Raw genomic sequence first — 16,567 nt, 5'->3', positions numbered from 1 at the left:
ATTTTCCTTTTTTGTCTCATCCTTATCTGGTTTTGGTATTGGGCAATGTTGGCCTTCTAGAATGAGTTAGGGAGTGTCCCATCCTCTTCCATATTTAGGAATATTTCAAGAAGGATAGGTATTAAGTCTTCGTTGAATGTTTGGTAGAATTCTCCAGAGAAGCCATCTGGTCCTGAACTTTTGTTTTTTGGGAGTATTTTGATTACTGTTTCAATCTCTTTACTTGTGATTGGTCTATCCAGATTGCCTATTTCTTGTTGATTCAGTTTTGTGAGGTTGTATGATTCTAAGAATCTATCCATTTCTTCTAGGTTATCCAATTTGTTCGTATATAGCTTTTCATAGTATTTTTAAAATAATCTTTTGTATTTCTGTGATGTCTGTTGTAATTTCTCCTTTTTCATTTCTGATTTTATTTATTTGAATCTTCTCTCTTTTTTTCTTAGTGAGTCTGGGTAAGGGTCTGTCAATTTTGGTTATCTTTTCAAAGAACCAGCTCTTAGTTTCATTGATCTTTTCTATTGTTCTTTTAGTCTTGATTTCATTTATTTCTTCTCTGCTATTTATTATTTGCTCCCTTCTACTGACATTAGGCTTTGTTTGTTCTTCTTTTTTTAGGTCTTTTAAGTATAGTGTAAAGTTGTTTATTTGAGATTTTTCTTGTTTGTTGAGGTAGGCCTGTATTGCTGTAAACTTGCCTCTTAGTATCACTTCTGCTGCAGCCCATAAATTTTGGTTCATTGTGTTTTCATTTTCATTTGTCTTGAGGTATTTTTTGATTTCTCTCTTTTTTTTTTTGTGAGGAAGATCAGCCCTGAGCTAACATCCAATGTCAATCCTCCTCTTCCTTGCTGAAGAAGATTGGTCCTGGGCTAACATCTGTGCCCATCTTCCTCTACTTTACATGGGACGCTGCCACAGCATGGCTTAACAAGCGGTGCATTGCTGCGCACCTGGGATCCGAACTGGCAAACCCTGGGCTGCCACAGCAGAGCGTGTGCACCTAACCACTGTGCCACTGGGCCAGCCCCTTGATTTCTCTTTTGATATCTTCATTGATCCAATGGATGTTCAGTAGCATGTTGCTTAGTCTCCACATATTTTTGACTCTTCCAGCTTTTTTCTTGTACTTGATTTCTAGTTTCATAGTATTGTGGTTGGAAAAGGTGTTTGATATGATTTCAATCTTCCTAAATTTATTGAGGCTTGCCTTGTTTCCCAACATATGGTCTATCTTTGAGACTGTTCCATGTGCACTTGAGAGGAGCCTGCATTCTGCTGTTTTTGGGTGGAATGTTCTATATATATATCTATTGAGTTCGTCTGGTCTAGTGTTTCATTGAAGGCCACCTTTTCCTTGTTGACACTCTGTCTGGATGATCTATCCATTGATGTAAGTGGAGTGTTAAAGTCCCTTGCTATTATTGTGTTGCTGTTAATATCTCCCTTTACGTATGCTAATGGTTGCTTTATATGCTTTGGTGCTTCTGTGTTTGGTGCATATAAATTAATAAGTGTTATGTCTTCTTGGTGGAATGTCTGTTTTCTCATTACATAATGCCCGTCTTGTTCTCTTTTTATCTTGAAGTCTGTTTTGTCTGACATAAATATGGCTGTACTCATTTTCTTTTGGTTGCCATTTGCTTGGGATATCATCTTCCATCCCTTTACTCTGAGCCTATGTTTGTCTTTAGACCTGTGTTTACTGGAGGTAGCATCTTGTTGTGTCCTGTTTTTTAATCCATCCAGCCACACTGTGTCCTTTGATTGATGAATTTAATTCATTTACATTTAGAGTGATTTTTGATATATGAGGGCTTAATATTCCCATTTTATCTCTTGTTTTCTGGTTGTTCTATATTTCCTTTGTTTCTTTTCCCTTTTATTTATGACTGCCATTTCAGTTTGGCAGTCTTCTGTTATGGTTTTCTCAGTTTTCTCTTTATTCATGATCTGTGATTCTGCTCTGACTTTCTGTATTGTAGTTACCATGAGGTTTGTATAAAAGAGTTCATAGATTAGATAGTCCTTTTTCTGATAGCCTCTTATCTTCATTAGCCTATGCAGGTGCCATCTCTTCCCTCTTCCCCTTCTATGTTGTCCCAAATTATTCTTTTTTGTGTTTTGAGTTTGTGACCAAAGAGAACTTCTTTTCGATGCTTTCTTTCCCTTTATCCTTTATGTTATAATTAAATCTTTGCTCACTTGTTCTGGTATACAGCTGCAATTTTCTGATTTTGTCACTTATGTCTTTGCTGCAAGCTTTGTAAACCTTTGCCTTTTTGTTTCAGGTAGGAGGTCTCCCTTCATTATTTATTGAAGTGGCAATGAACTCCCTCAGCTTTTGTTTGTCTGGGAAAGCTTTTATTTCTTCATACTATCTGAAAGTTTATTTTGCTGGATATAGTATTCTTGGCTAATAGTTTTTGTCTTCCAGTATTTTGACTATATCTTTTCACTCTCTCCTAGCATGTAATGTTTCTGCTGAGAAATCTGCTGAAAGTGTGATAGGATTTCCTTTGTAGGTTATTTTCTTTTCTCTTGCTACCCTTAATATTCTCTTTCTCATTGACTTTTGACAGTTTTAATTTTATATGCCTTTGAGAATGTCTCTTGCATTGAGATATTAGGAGTTCTATTGTCCAGAACTCCTATAGCTTCATATGTCTAGTTCTATATGCTTCCTATGTCCAGTTCCTGCCCCATGTTTGGGAAAATCTCAGCTAATATTTTTTTGAATAAGCCTTTTGCTCCTTTCTCTCTCTGTTCTCCTTCTTGGATGCCTATTATCCTTGTATTACTTTTCCTTATTGAGTCCAATATTTTTCGTAGAATTTCTTCATTTTTAAAAAATCTTATTCTCTCTCTCTTCCTCCACCTGAATCACTTCTAGATTTCTATCTTGAAGCTCACTAATTCTCTCTTGCATATTGTCTGCTCTATTTTTAAAGCTTTCTATTTCTCATCTCATTAATTGTGTTCTTCATCTCAAGAATTATTTGTTTTTTTGAGTTTCACTCTCTTTGATATTGTACTCCTTCTGTTCATTAATTTTATTCTTGAGCTCATTGAACTGTCTTTCTATGCTTTCCTGTAACTTCTTGAGTTTATTCTTGACAGCTATTTTGAATTCTCTGTCAGTTAGACTGAAATTTTCTGTGACGTCAGGTTTGGTTTCTAGAGGGTTGTCACACTCTGTCTGTTCTGCCGTGTTACTGTAGATCTTCGTGGTATTTGATGAATTGATCCTCTGCCAGTGCATTTGTAGTAATAACTACCTTTCTTGTTTGGGTACAGCTTTGGGTACCCAAACAAGCATACCCAAAAGCTGAGTTCTGAGCTGCTTCTGGTTGTATTTGAGAGCCTGCACTTTCCACCCTGCACTGCCTCTGCTAGAGGCGTCATCAGTGCCCTCCTTGTGCCACTTGTGCCTCTGAGGTTGCTGGTGCCTTGCTGCTTATGCTGTTTCTGCAGTCTTGGGTGTCTCCATGGGGGTCACCAGGCTGTGAGCACTTCTGCTGCTTCTGGGGTCACCTGGGTCTCATGTTCCTCCACTGGCTCCCTATGGACTCTCCATGGGCTGAGATGCTGCTGCCCTGTGCACCACCTGTGCTGCTGCTCCCTGTTTGTCAGAATGTGCTGCCTGCACTGCTGCCAGGTACCATGGGTTCACAGGTGTCACTGTCAGTGCTGGTGGCCCAGGGCCATGGGGACTTGTAAACAGCCCCTGCTGCTGGTGGAGCCAGTGTTGCAGGTGCTGCCACTGGGGCTGGGTCACTGGTTCTGCTGTGACTCCTGAGGCCTCTGGTCACAGGTTCCACCTGCCACTACTGGGAGGGAGCAGACAGGCTATGCAGGGAGCCGTTGTGGTTGCTGCTTGCTGGTGTGGCCTCTGGTCTCTGGTGTTCGCTGGTGTGTTTTGCAAATTCAAGTCAGGGTGACCTTCCCCAGGCAGGAAAATCCAAATTTTGCATACTGTCCCCATGTTGGAAAGTGTGGGCCACTGCTGAGGGTGGGAAATGGGACTGGGTCACTGGCTCCCCTGTGTCCTGAATTCTCAGGGCATTGTGCCACCTGCCAGTGCTGGGTGGGGGTACAGGGGCTAAGGCACACCTAGTGTTTCAGCTCCCACATTGTCTGTTCACAGGTGCATGCACTGGATCCATGGGGGATGGGCAAGGATCAAGCCACACCTCTTGTTTCTGGCCCCATAGCATCAGCTTGTAGGCACATGCACTGGCGTGGGGACCACTGCCCTGGGCCACTGCTGCCAGGGGAGGGAGTGGGGGCTTCTCCCCTGGTTCTACTGCCTCCTTGGGGTCCAGTCCACCCACCTTCAGATGTATAGATGCATGGATCTCTTAGGTGTCCTGTCGTGCTGTGTAGGGAGTCCTCTGTTGGTCAATGGATTTCCAAGTGGTTGTAACTTAGAGGGGAGAGACAAAGGGAACAACTCACTCCACCATGGTGCTGACATCACTCCAAAGTTTCTCTTTGAGGAGTTGAAAATGTTCTAAAGTTAGAATGTGATTATGGTTGCACAAATCTGAATATTCTGAAGATCATTGAGCTGTACAGTTTAAGTGGGTGAATTTTATGGTATGTGAAATATATCTCAATAAAGCCAGAAAAATTATTTTAAACTCAGTGGATGGGTTTTGCAGCAGATGAATAATGAATAAATTGAATAGTGTAGGAAAGGCCCTTTAGAAGCACTCTTGAAAACTTGAGTCCTGTGAACCTAAAAATTTACAGACTTCTCCCTTGCTTCAACATTGTTTATCTCAGTAACGTCCACTCATTTTTCATATCTCAACTGAACTATTATTTCACTGAGGAACCTTCCCTAAAAATCCTAAACTCTTAGACCCCAAACTAAGCATGACATCTATGATACATTCTCATAGCCTCCTGTTTTTGTTTTATTGTCACAGTGTGCCTAATTGTGTGTCTCCTACCCTATGTGAGATTTGTGGAACTTAAAATGATGTTTACTTTCTTCACCACTAGATCTTCAGAGCCAACCACAGAGCCTATCACAGAGAAGGCACTCAATATTTGTTGAAGGATGAATGAATGGGTGAATTTGCATAATTGTTCTATATCCCTAAGGACCAATGCATATTTTTATTCTCTCTCTTGCTCAGCTGCTGGCTCCACTCAGAAAAGGGATTCATATGGAACTTCCTTGGACCAGTCTGTGCCGTCTTCTCTGTGAGTGATGACATCAGAGCATCCTTAATGCTCAGCTGAGGGCAATTAGAAGAGCAGAATTATAAGTAAGGGGACAGGAGCAGGAATGTCCTTGGCTTCTCATGGATTTGGTTTGGTTTTCTAAACTGCTCTCAAACTACAAACTCTAACACTGTTGCTAAATATTAAAACTAATTAATTGTGTAATTGATGTTGGACAGGCTAGGATACAGAAACAGATGGAAATTTTACTCAATAAACTTTCTGTTGTTTCCTGAAGGTCAATGTAACTTTCTTTCTGGTGACCCTCTGGATTTTGAAAAGCAAACTCTCTTCCCTCAACAGTGATGTGTCCACCCTCGAGAACACAAGGTAAGATGGAGAAGAGAGTGACAACCCCACAGACACGCGTGGTCCCAAAGCAAAGCCATGTGCTGCAGTAACCCCTGATGTCCCTTCTCAGGGTCTTCTGAGGGAACTCGAGTAAACAAAGCCATTTATGCCTCAAAGGCAGCCCGATCAGATTCAGTGGTGTGTGTCTGACACGCCCCCAAAATGTTCTGTCCATCTCTAATCCCAGCTTGTAACTACCTCAGAAATGGGAAGGATTGACATTTGTTGATAAACATTCTTTGGACTTTTGTCAGCAGTCCTATGACAAAAGTGCAAAGAACATTTATGTGCCTATGAAGAACTTAGAAAAATCTGTGACTGCTCCCAAAGCCCAGTCTACACTTTTATACCTCACTGTCAGTTAAGGCTCCTTCTCATCCCCCATCCATTTCTCTCTCTGGAAAAACTCCTAGTCACCATCAAATCTAGGAGAGTTGGGCAATCCTTTGCTCCAGGAACCCTTGTGCAAATTTAACGCTCTTTCTTCTATGTCATATCATTATCCTTTCCAAATGAAAATAGAAATCTTGCCTTTGTTATTTTTAATGCCCAGGCCCCAGCACATAGCCTAAGGTGCAGTACCTCCTCATTAGTGTTGGTTGAATGAAAGCAGGGATCTGTATGGAGCATCAAAAAATTTTTTGAAACTTACAATTTGACCCTCTGGATTTTGAAAAGCAAACTCTCAATCCAAATTAGAATGCTGTCCTGGACCCGAGTGGCACGTCTACTGTGTGGAATCATTGACAGTAAAGATCAAATTGATCACAATGCAGTCTGAGAATTCATTACCAGCAGGGTAATGCAAGAGCATCCATGGGGCGGAGATGAGAATGGTTTGATTGTATTGCTCTGGGTGCATCACTATCCTCCTTCGTTCTCCTCCCCAGGATGCTGACATTTAAAGCAACAGCCCAGCTCTTCATCTTGGGCTGCACGTGGTGTCTGGGAATTCTGCAGGTGGGTCCAGCTGCCCACGTCATGGCCTACCTCTTCACCATCATCAACAGCTTGCAGGGCGTCTTCATCTTCCTGGTGTACTGCCTCCTCAGCCAGCAGGTGCCACTGTTCGACTCCCACTCAGGACTTTTCCCATCCTCACTCCTCTCAGTGAGCTGACCCAGAGTATACTTGCCTCTGCAGGTCCGGAAGCAATATGGGAAATGGTTTAAAAGGGTCAGAAAAATCAAAGGCGAGTCTGAGATGTACACGCTCTCCAGCAGGGCCATGTCTGATGCCTCCAAACTCAACATGGTAAGATCATGCAGTGCTCCCAGAATACTCTACTGACTGATCTGCTTGAGTAGCACGTGCCTCCCACACTGGGCAACCTGTGTCTGCAGCAGGGGATGCCCTGGGATGGCCCACAATTGGTTTACTGCTGGACTCATTTACCATTAGCAATTGGCTCAGTTTAAAAGCTTATTTAAAAAAACATATTTTGCTCTTACTTCTTAGGGAATGGTGTCCATCTAGACTTTTATACATCACACTCTTACTGAACACCTGCTAGCTGCCGTGCATCTTACCTAAACAAGCAAGAATCCATGATGTAAAGCGGTGATGCACATTTCCTCAGAGCCACGTTACTCTATCCTTTTCCTCTACACCCACTTCTATCTCACAGTCACTCAGCAGTACCCACAAAAAGGCTGAAATGGAGGAAAATGATGTACGCATTTATGAATTAAACCAAAATAAGTGGTAGCTAGCATATTAGGCTTTCTTAAAAACACTGCCTGATATTTCAGCACCCTCTACCCACTGCAAAACCAGCAAGGAAAAGCAGGAATGGCATGGGATGATTCATGGCAGTGATTAGTAAGAAGCGACACTTACTAGATTAAACTTTCAAAGTTCTTTTGCCTACACTTTCTCACCTCTTCCATATTCTATTAAATTCCTTGAGTCGTCCTTCCCATTTGAAAGAGCCTACTATGCTGCCAGGAAGTCCTTCTGCATTTCTCTTGTTACCTTGTTCACCCAGCAGTGGTTCTGCTGCTGAATCTTCTATCTCCTCCCTTTCTCAGCAAATGGTCTCATCACCTATTTCACAGAGAAAGTCAGTTATTACCATGATACTTTGCATACCTCATGCCATCAGCCATACCAACCAAACACCACGTGCATCCTCTCCACATCCTTGTGTCATTGACACAATTTCCCTTTTCTTTTCTGAAGACAGTGCTTCCACCTCCACTTTGGATCTCATCCTTCATGCCTTATCAATTATCCTTACATTATTGTTCACACATCCCCTCTCTCTCTCTTTCCCTTCCTCCCTCGCTCCCTCTTTCCTTCCCTCACCTTCTCAACAATGTTGTTCCCATAGTCATGGAAACACGTTTTATTCTCTTTTATCTTACAAACATGTATTAATTGGCCCTGTGATAGCTACCAGCCAAGAGTTGACTTTTCTCTGTGTCTCCATTTCCCTGCCTTAAACTCACTCCCTCAGCCCACGCAAATATGGCTTCTTTCCAGCATCATTCCACCAAAACATACATCTCTTAGGCCTACAATGATCTTCATGTCCCTAAAAGTCCTCTCAGAAACTTCTGACACTATTCATCACTCCTTTCTCATGAAACTCTCCATCCTTATCCTTTCTAGATTCTACTTAAACCAGGCCCCACCCCCATATCTTTCTTTCATTCTCTCTACTTTTTCTCTCTGTCTTCTTTATAGCTCCATCTGGTGGTTTGGTTCCAGAACAACTTCAGTTCTCATGAAATTCTTTCTTCCTAGACAACAGCAAGCATTCCTATATTCAGTCACCATCTAGATACAAATGATGGCCTTGTATGTTTCTCTAGCTCTGACTTATCCTCTGAGATCTCGAGGGGTATTTCCACTTGTTTATTTGACATTTTTGATATCTCAAAGACACCTTCAACTCAGCCTTCCAATGCAGACTTGCAATCTTTATCCTAATGCAATCCTTTCCCATGGTGTCTTTCTCTCTGAATGGCACTGCATCCATCCTGTGGCACAAGTTTGGAACCTGAAAGTTGCTCTCAACAATTATCTTATTTCCCATCACAACCTATCCATTATACAGTCCTGTTGTTCTTATCTTCTCAACATGTCCCCAGTGTGTCCAGCTGGCTCAATCCCCATCACCCCATCCTCAGCTAGGCTGCCGTCTTTACCTGCTTGAACAACCGCACTATCCTCCTAACTGACAATTCCTTTCTCCTCTTGTCACGTCCTAATGCATCCTTTACACAGAAGTCAGAGGGATCTTTTCAAAACACAAATAAAATCATGTCACTTCTTTGTTAAACCCATTACATGTAGGATCAAACCTGAAATCCATGAATCAATGAGAATTTTCTTGGGTTGTTCCCTGCTTACCTCTCCAGCTTCATCTATCACATACTCCCCATTATTCCAGCCACATGAAATTCCTTTGAATTTTTAAAATTCACTTTGCTTCTTTGGAACAAAGGCTTTGCACATATTCCCTCTTCTTGAAACACTGTTTTGTCTTCCTTGAGTCAAAACTATGTAAGCCTTAAGACCTCAGCTTGTATGTCAATTCCTCCAAGGAGCCTTCTCTGCCTGCTCGTATTAGGTCAGATTCTCTTGTTTTTCACTCTGATAGCCCTTGTACCTTTCCTGCACAGCATTTGTCCAAGTCATTTTACTCTTGGTTTTCACTATATGATTAATGTCTGTCTTCCTCTTGATTTCAGCCCCATCAGGCACCATGTTGCTTTTCCTTCCTATTGTATCCCCAACATTTCACACAGGGCCAGACATGTAGAAATGCTCGATACATAATTGCTTCGTGATTAACTAAGTTAATGAATGAACAAACTGCAGCTGCAGAACGTGGCAGGAACTGTCTTGTTCATCAATCTCTCTCCAGCATCTAACACTTCTCAAGTGTTCAACAATTGTCTACTGAACAAACAAAAGAATGAATGAATGAACTGTCTGACCATGATGAGGGTAAAATATTAGAACAAACTATTGATCAGTTTATGGTGCCTCTTTCGGGAATTTCAAGATAATTCTCTGCCTTAGTTACTGATTTATTATTAACCCTCATGGCTACCTATTAACACCCAAATATTTCCTTATGATCTAGAGCTTTGAGTAGATCTTAGTTCCCAGACTGAAACAGATCTGGAATGAATTATCAGCTCTACCAAGTGCTTGCTACGTGAACTTTGTAAAGTTGCTAAACATTTTAAATCCTCAATTGCCTCCTTCCTCTCCTCCCTTCAAATGAGACAGCTTTCTTAGACTCAGGACTAATTACTTGCGTCCATTTTCTGGCTTTCAAGTGGATTGTGCTTTGCTGGGAGGGGCTGAACACCCCTCCCACACGCTGTAAATGTTGATTCAGCCAAGGATGCACAACGTAACGGAGCAGGAGCTGATGCAGCATCCCGCAGTATAGCTGATGTCGTCCACACAAGGGAGGGTCCCACAGATCTGAGAGGCTCCATTCTTGCTGCATCACAGCCCTGGCCCACTCAGCACTTGCACTCATTCAGGAAGAATATAACAAATAATCCACACCTTTTTGTTTAAGGGAATGCTAACAGTACCTGATCCTCTACATTCCTGAGTTAGCTCAGCCTCAGCAAGGCCACATCCTCATCCCTGGGAGCTAGTTCCTAGGAGCCCTTGAAGCAAATTGAAGCTTCCCTCACTCCAGAATCCCAGAAAACTGATACTTTCACATCTATACTTTGATTGTATTTGTTCCATGCTGCTGTTGTAACAAATTACCACAGACTTACTGCTGAAAAGAACACAAATTTATCTTATAGTTCTAGAAGTAGAAAGTCCAAATGGTCTCATGGGACTAAAATCAAGGTATCTTCAGAGCTGCGTTCCTTCTGGAGATTCTAGAGGAATATCCATTTCCTCACCTTTCCCAGCTTCTAGGGGCTGCCTGCATTTCTGGGCTAGTAGCCCCTTGATCCACTCAATCTTCAAAGCCTGCAGTGTAGCATCTTCAAATCTCTCTGTCTCTTTCTCCTGTGCTTCTGTCATTATGTCTCCTTTCCCATGTTTGACTCTTTTGCCTCCTTCTTTTCTTTTTAAAAACCCTAGTCATTACATTGGCTCACCTGGAAAATCCTCGAAAATTTTTCCACCTCAAGATCCTCACCTTAATCCGTGTTCCATGTAAAGTAACATACTCATAGGTTTCAGAGATTAGGATGTGGGCATTTTTGGGGATCATTATTCTGTCTACTACACCTGGTACATAGGTTTCGTCTACCTATTGTAGAGCCACCGAAATCTCCATGATATTATAGATATTTGAAGAAATATTTACCACCACTCCCACGTTGACATACATATGAAGAAAGGAAACATATACTTTCTGTGAGAGAAATACAGTAATGGCATCAGAGAGCCAACGAAGTCTTCTAAATTCAAGTAATCTCATCAACTATTTCTACTATTTCTGGGCAAAGGACCAAGAAAATCCACTGCTTAGTGTAACGTTATTTTATGCTCTCTCCTAAAATTTGTAGTCTCTGTTGTGTTAAGACGTAAAGATGTCTCACTCTCATTCTGGCATCTCTTCCCTGGGTTCCTGCAGTCTCCTTCAAGAATAACACAATATTTTCACTTGTGCTCAGGTCTGAATAATTTCCTGAAGTACAGTATTTATAAACTTCTTGAGTAGACATAGGCATGTGTAGTTACCCATCTCAAAACCGGAAATTACACTGAGATTCCTATAGACCTAGAAATAAATGACTCATATTGGGGCTGGAAAGAATTAGGGGAACAAAAGAGAATTTACTGCTTCTTCCTTTCTATCTTAAGTGAATAACAATAAATAATATTTCCCACGTTTCATTAATTTCTCACCTGCCCTCTTTTATGACTCCATGCATAAAGCAACATATCACAAATTCTGAAGCAGAGGGATCAGGAAACACACTTTGAAACAGATAGATTATTTTTTGTAGCAGATTTAATGGATGTTATCTTCCGTAACTTAGGGGTTAGGAAATGCAGGGAGAAGGGACTTCTGAGAAAGACCAGGGTCTAGCAGAATGCAATCTGATAAGGCCTTTTGATCTTACACTGACAAATCCATCTGGCAAGGAAATTTTGTGATTAAGCCTTTCTTAAATTCTTATTTTTTTTCAAAGGAAACTTTAAGTTATCTTTCTGTAGTCTTATATATCATGTCTAAAATATTATCTTTCCAGGTTAATTAAAATATCTTTTGAACTATATCCTCTTATCCCATGGAAAATCAGAACTCTCATTCCTTGAGCCATTAAGAGATGATAAAAGAAGACTTTGTGGTGTGTGTTTCAAGAAATCCATGGTGTCAGCAATGTGAACGATGTCATTGTGGACATGCTCGACACTCAGTTCCTGTGAAATCTGGAATTTTCCTGTGCCCTACAGTATGCTCAGAAAACATTCAACATATAAAATGCCAGGTGTGGTCCTATTCTAGGGGTTCAGCCCTTTTCTGAAGCCTCTCCTTCCTACAAAGACTCTTCCAGATGCTGAAAGTCTACGAGCAGGAAAAGCAGCCTCAGTGGATCTTTACACCAACAACATCCAAAAGAACAGTGATGTTCACACCATAGACTGGATTTCTTAATTCCTTTGTTCTGTTTTCTATGGGTTTAATTATTCACTCATTCAAAAATATTGACTAATCACCGTGTCCAAGCCAGAGATCAGGAGAGACACAAGTCCTGCCTTGATGGAGCTTTCAGGGGAAAAGGAAGTGATTTTTACAGCTGGAGTTGACACTGAGGCAGAAAGGTTTCTATAAACCAAGTCACGCAGCTGGACCCTTGAGTATAAACTATTTCACAGACACCATCTCCTTTCATCCTCACACCAAGATACAGATAGTTTGAAAGCTCAGATCATGATATGTATATTTTAGGTTTTGTGGGCCAGTGTATTAGTCAGGGTTCTCCAGAGAAATAGAACCTACATATACATATATATAAATATATATATATATACACACACACATATATATAAACACCCATACACACTCGCATACATATATATGTATATATGAAAAGATTTACATATTATGAAGTAACGACTCACATGATAATGGAGGCTGAGAATTCCCCCAATCTGCCACCTGCCATTTGAAAACCCAGGAAAGCCTGTGGTATAGTTTGAAGGCCTGAGAGCTAGAGAGCCATAGATTCTGGTCTGGGTCTGAAAGCCTGAGAACCAGGAGCACCGAGGGCAGAAGACTGATGTCCCAGCTCATACAGTCCAGCTGAGTTCATTCAAACTTTCTCCGGTTTTTTTCTTCTATCCAGACCCTCAATGGATTGAGTGATGCCCATCCACACTGGAGAGGGCCATCTACTTTACACAGTCCACCAGTTCAAATGCTAATCTCTTCTGGAAACACCCTCACAGATATACCCTGAAATCATGCCTAACCAGCTATGTGGGCATCCTGTGGCTCAGTCAAGTTGCCACATAAAATTAACCATGACAGCCAGATATCTATAGCAACAACTCAACTCTGCTATTGTAGCAGGAAAACTACCATAGACTCTCACAGATGAATGATCATGGCTGTGTTTTAATAAAACATTATTTATGGACATAATATGGATATTCAGGGGAGCTCTTCATCCTACACCAATTTATTCATTGACTCTTCAAATATTTAATGAGCACCTACTCCTTTGAAAGGCATCATGCTAAACTGAAAGAAACTAAAATGAACAAGGCAGACATGATCCCCATGCCCAGGGGTCTTGAGGACCTGTGTATTAGTCAGCTCAGGCTGCCATAAAATCATACCATAGACTGGGTGGCTTAAACAACAGACATTTGTTTTTTCACAGTTCTGGAGGCAGGGAAGGCCAAGATCAAGATTTGACAGGATTTGGTTTCTGGTGAGAGCTCTCTTCCTGGCTTGCAGATGGCCATCTTGTCGCTCATGGCATTTTCTTCCCGCTCAAGCGTGGAGAGAGAAAGAAATCAAATTCTCTTGTTTCCCTTCTTATAAGGGCACTAATCCTACTATGAGGGTCCCACTCTCATCTACCCCTAATTATCTCCCAAGCCCCCATATACCATCACATCAGGGGTTAGAGCTTCAACATATGAATTTTTGGGGCAGGGGGGCATAAACATTCAACCCTAGCAATATGTAAGGTGGAAAACCAGGAGAAAGGGAAAATGCAGTATAGTAGATACTGTGGTCTAGGAGACACACAACCACTCTTGGGACATGGCAGAAGGGGAACCAGCTGTGGTTGTAGAGGGCAGGTGAGAGTGTTCTCTCGGGTCCACTGATTGCCACATTCCTCGATGGTTATGGTTTGGGAGGCAGATCTCAGCATTTGCCTCCATATCTTCGCCTTTTAAAATCTATCAAATCTATTCTCTTATTTATAACGGGAATAACAGTACTAATTTCCTCCTGGGTCATTTTTGAATGTTAAGTGAGAAAGTAAAGATTAAGCTGTAGTATGAAAACCAAAGATGAACAGAGTTAACCAGGGCAAGTTAGCATGGGGTTTTCCCAGCTCATTTCTCTGGAATTCTGTCATCATGTCAGAAACAGCCATGAGAGAAGTCCCTGCAGTGGTGTTCCACTTCTCTCGACAGAGTTCCAGTACAAGACCATGCCCATTAAAGAGAGCAGGTGGGAAAACGGGCTAAGATACAAAGTTGAAGAGATCTTTCTCTTCAGCTCTCCACTTTGGGGGGTCTGCTGTGAGCAGCTCCCCTCACTGGTTGTCCCTATTCCTGGATCTGCTGGTCACTGTGTGGATGAGGAAACAGGGACTCATTCAGGATTTAGCCCCTTCGTGGAGAACATAGAATCTGGACACTGGAAGTATGTAACCAGCTGCTCTCAGAAGCCAGAAGTTAAGGAGACCATGTGTCACGGAACCGGAATTTCAAACGTCACGTGCCACAAAACTTGAAACAGGAGAATCTCCAGAGTTGGAGTCCGCAAATCTCAGGGATGACTTTGATATCCAGAGGATGGGCACTTGGGTATTAGTGATCTGAGCATGCAAGTGTGAAAAGTCTGGGGTATGGAAGTTCCTCGGGATTAGAGGGGTGGCCTAAGAAGTGAAATGGAAGGAAGGTCATGGAGGAAGAAGTAGAAAAATGGAGTGAATGGAGGGGACCATTGGGGCTACTCTGGACTGCAGGAACCTGTAATAGACTGAGCTAGACCAGCCAGTCTTCCTTTGGGGCATTCTGGGGTGGGAATTTGAAAGACTGATCGTGAGATAGGGACAGGGGCCTGGGAAGAAGTGGGTGGGAAATTTTGTGAATGAAGATGGTAAGATTGGGGAAATAGTAACGGGATCCATTAGGAATTGGGCTGTATTGGAAGAGACTAGAATTGGGGGTCCTGTGGAGGCACTAGGTGCTGTGGAAGGGCTGGGGAGAAAGTGGGAGCAACAGGGAGTTGGAGAGAGACTGCACGAGGGGCAACTGCAGTCACAGAGAGAGGTTAGGGGTTGGACGGGGGAGACTAGGAGGGACAGAGGATACAGGGAGACACGCGGGAATGGAGGGCTCTGAGGGCTTCTGGGGATTCAGGATGGTGGGCTGAATAGGTCTGAGGTGGTTCAGCAACTGGAGGAACAGGAGGGGAGGGAGCGATGAGTTGGGGAGATCTAGGGGCCTGAGGGAAAATGAGGAGATCTGCCGGGACTGGGAAAACTCGAGACATTCTGAGGACTATGGACCCAGCAATCTGAGATGGACAGAAGTCCTATGGTTGTCAAGTGGCTGGGACCACTGAGGACAAACAGGATGGGGGACGGGGAGAACTATGAGAAACTGGAATGTGTGGCTGACAAAGAAGGGAGCGAAGTATGAGGGTCCTGGAAGAATGAACGGGAGTGAGGATTAGGAGAGGGATTAGAGTGACTTGGATATGGGGTGGAGTTTTGTGGGGAGACAGGAAGGCTTGAGGCAGATGGATATCTGATAGGGCTCAGGGGACCAGGTGAGGGGCTGAGAGGCTGCTGCTGGAATGGGGATGTGGGAGATCATGGAGCGAATGGGGCAGATATGTGAGGCCAGGAAGGGAAGTAGGAGATGGGCGTATGGAAGGAATCAGAGTGTTCCCAGTGCCCTTTGGCAGCTGGGCGCTGGGGGATTCTGGGCTTGGTGGAGATGACTGGACTCGGGAGCTTCAAATGGGAGAGAATATGGGACAATGAGGGGATGGGTAAGGGGCTTAGATAGGGTGGGGTTTTGCAGACTTAGGGAGGACTAGGGAGACAAAGGTAAGAGAATACGGTGATGGCTGCAGGAGAGAGTGGGGAGGGTGGTGGCGAAAAGGACTGAGAAGTGGTGTGAAGAGGGGAGAACTGGAGGAGCCAGGTGAAGAGACCAGTCTTACGAGTTCCTCCAAGAAAAGACAAGGAAAAGGAGTATCTGTCCCCACACCTCTCTTCTCTCATCCACGGGCAGATTTGCCATATAACGCCTTTGAGCAACTACTGTTTGGATTATAAATAGAGTATTGACTCCTTATTCACAGAGAACATAGGATGGTTTTTATGATTTCACAAAGAATGAAGGGAAAATGCAGAACATTTGGAACTGTTTGAAAAGCACAAAGAAAAACTAAATGCCAGGAACCTCACACTGAAAACTTCATGGTTGATTCCTGGAGTGCATTTCTCTCTGTCTCTATCCCTAGTCCTTTGATTTCCTTGTCATCCACACTGAAATGCGTAATACCACCCAGGGCACGCTTGATTCTCATCCCTTCTAGGTTGTTCTGAAGCCAAAGATCATAGCTTGGAGCTGGTCCAGGAGGCTTCCACTGATGTCAATCACCACTCACCGAGAAGTGACCCCTGGGGTGTGAAGCCCTTTGGATTAAGTCAACGTTCTCCAACTTCAGGCACTCCTCTGACTGAATCGTGGTTTTCTATACATGATGTCCTCTGTCACCTGCCTTTATCTTTACCTTGATTCTCAGGGTTTTTTTTTTTTTCAACTTAACATC

General features: G+C 42.7%; 1 protein-coding gene across 1 annotated transcript in view; it reads left to right on the top strand.

The window, feature by feature from the left end:
* Positions 1 to 16,519, top strand: part of LOC131394267 (adhesion G protein-coupled receptor E2-like) — a 51,937-nt gene extending 35,418 nt beyond the window's left edge. The window contains exons 16-20 of the mRNA XM_058525486.1: positions 5,148 to 5,214; positions 5,474 to 5,565; positions 6,477 to 6,645; positions 6,730 to 6,840; positions 16,331 to 16,519. Coding sequence (XP_058381469.1) covers positions 5,148 to 5,214; positions 5,474 to 5,565; positions 6,477 to 6,645; positions 6,730 to 6,840; positions 16,331 to 16,426 — 535 coding nt within the window. The 3' untranslated portion in view covers positions 16,427 to 16,519. The remainder of the gene's footprint in view (positions 1 to 5,147; positions 5,215 to 5,473; positions 5,566 to 6,476; positions 6,646 to 6,729; positions 6,841 to 16,330) is intronic.
* The last annotated feature ends 48 nt before the right edge of the window (positions 16,520 to 16,567 follow it).

This window comes from Diceros bicornis, chromosome 30 (assembly GCF_020826845.1).
Source record: "Diceros bicornis minor isolate mBicDic1 chromosome 30, mDicBic1.mat.cur, whole genome shotgun sequence".
Taxonomy (NCBI): Eukaryota; Metazoa; Chordata; class Mammalia; order Perissodactyla; family Rhinocerotidae; genus Diceros; species Diceros bicornis.
This window is presented reverse-complemented; position numbering and strand designations above follow the sequence as displayed.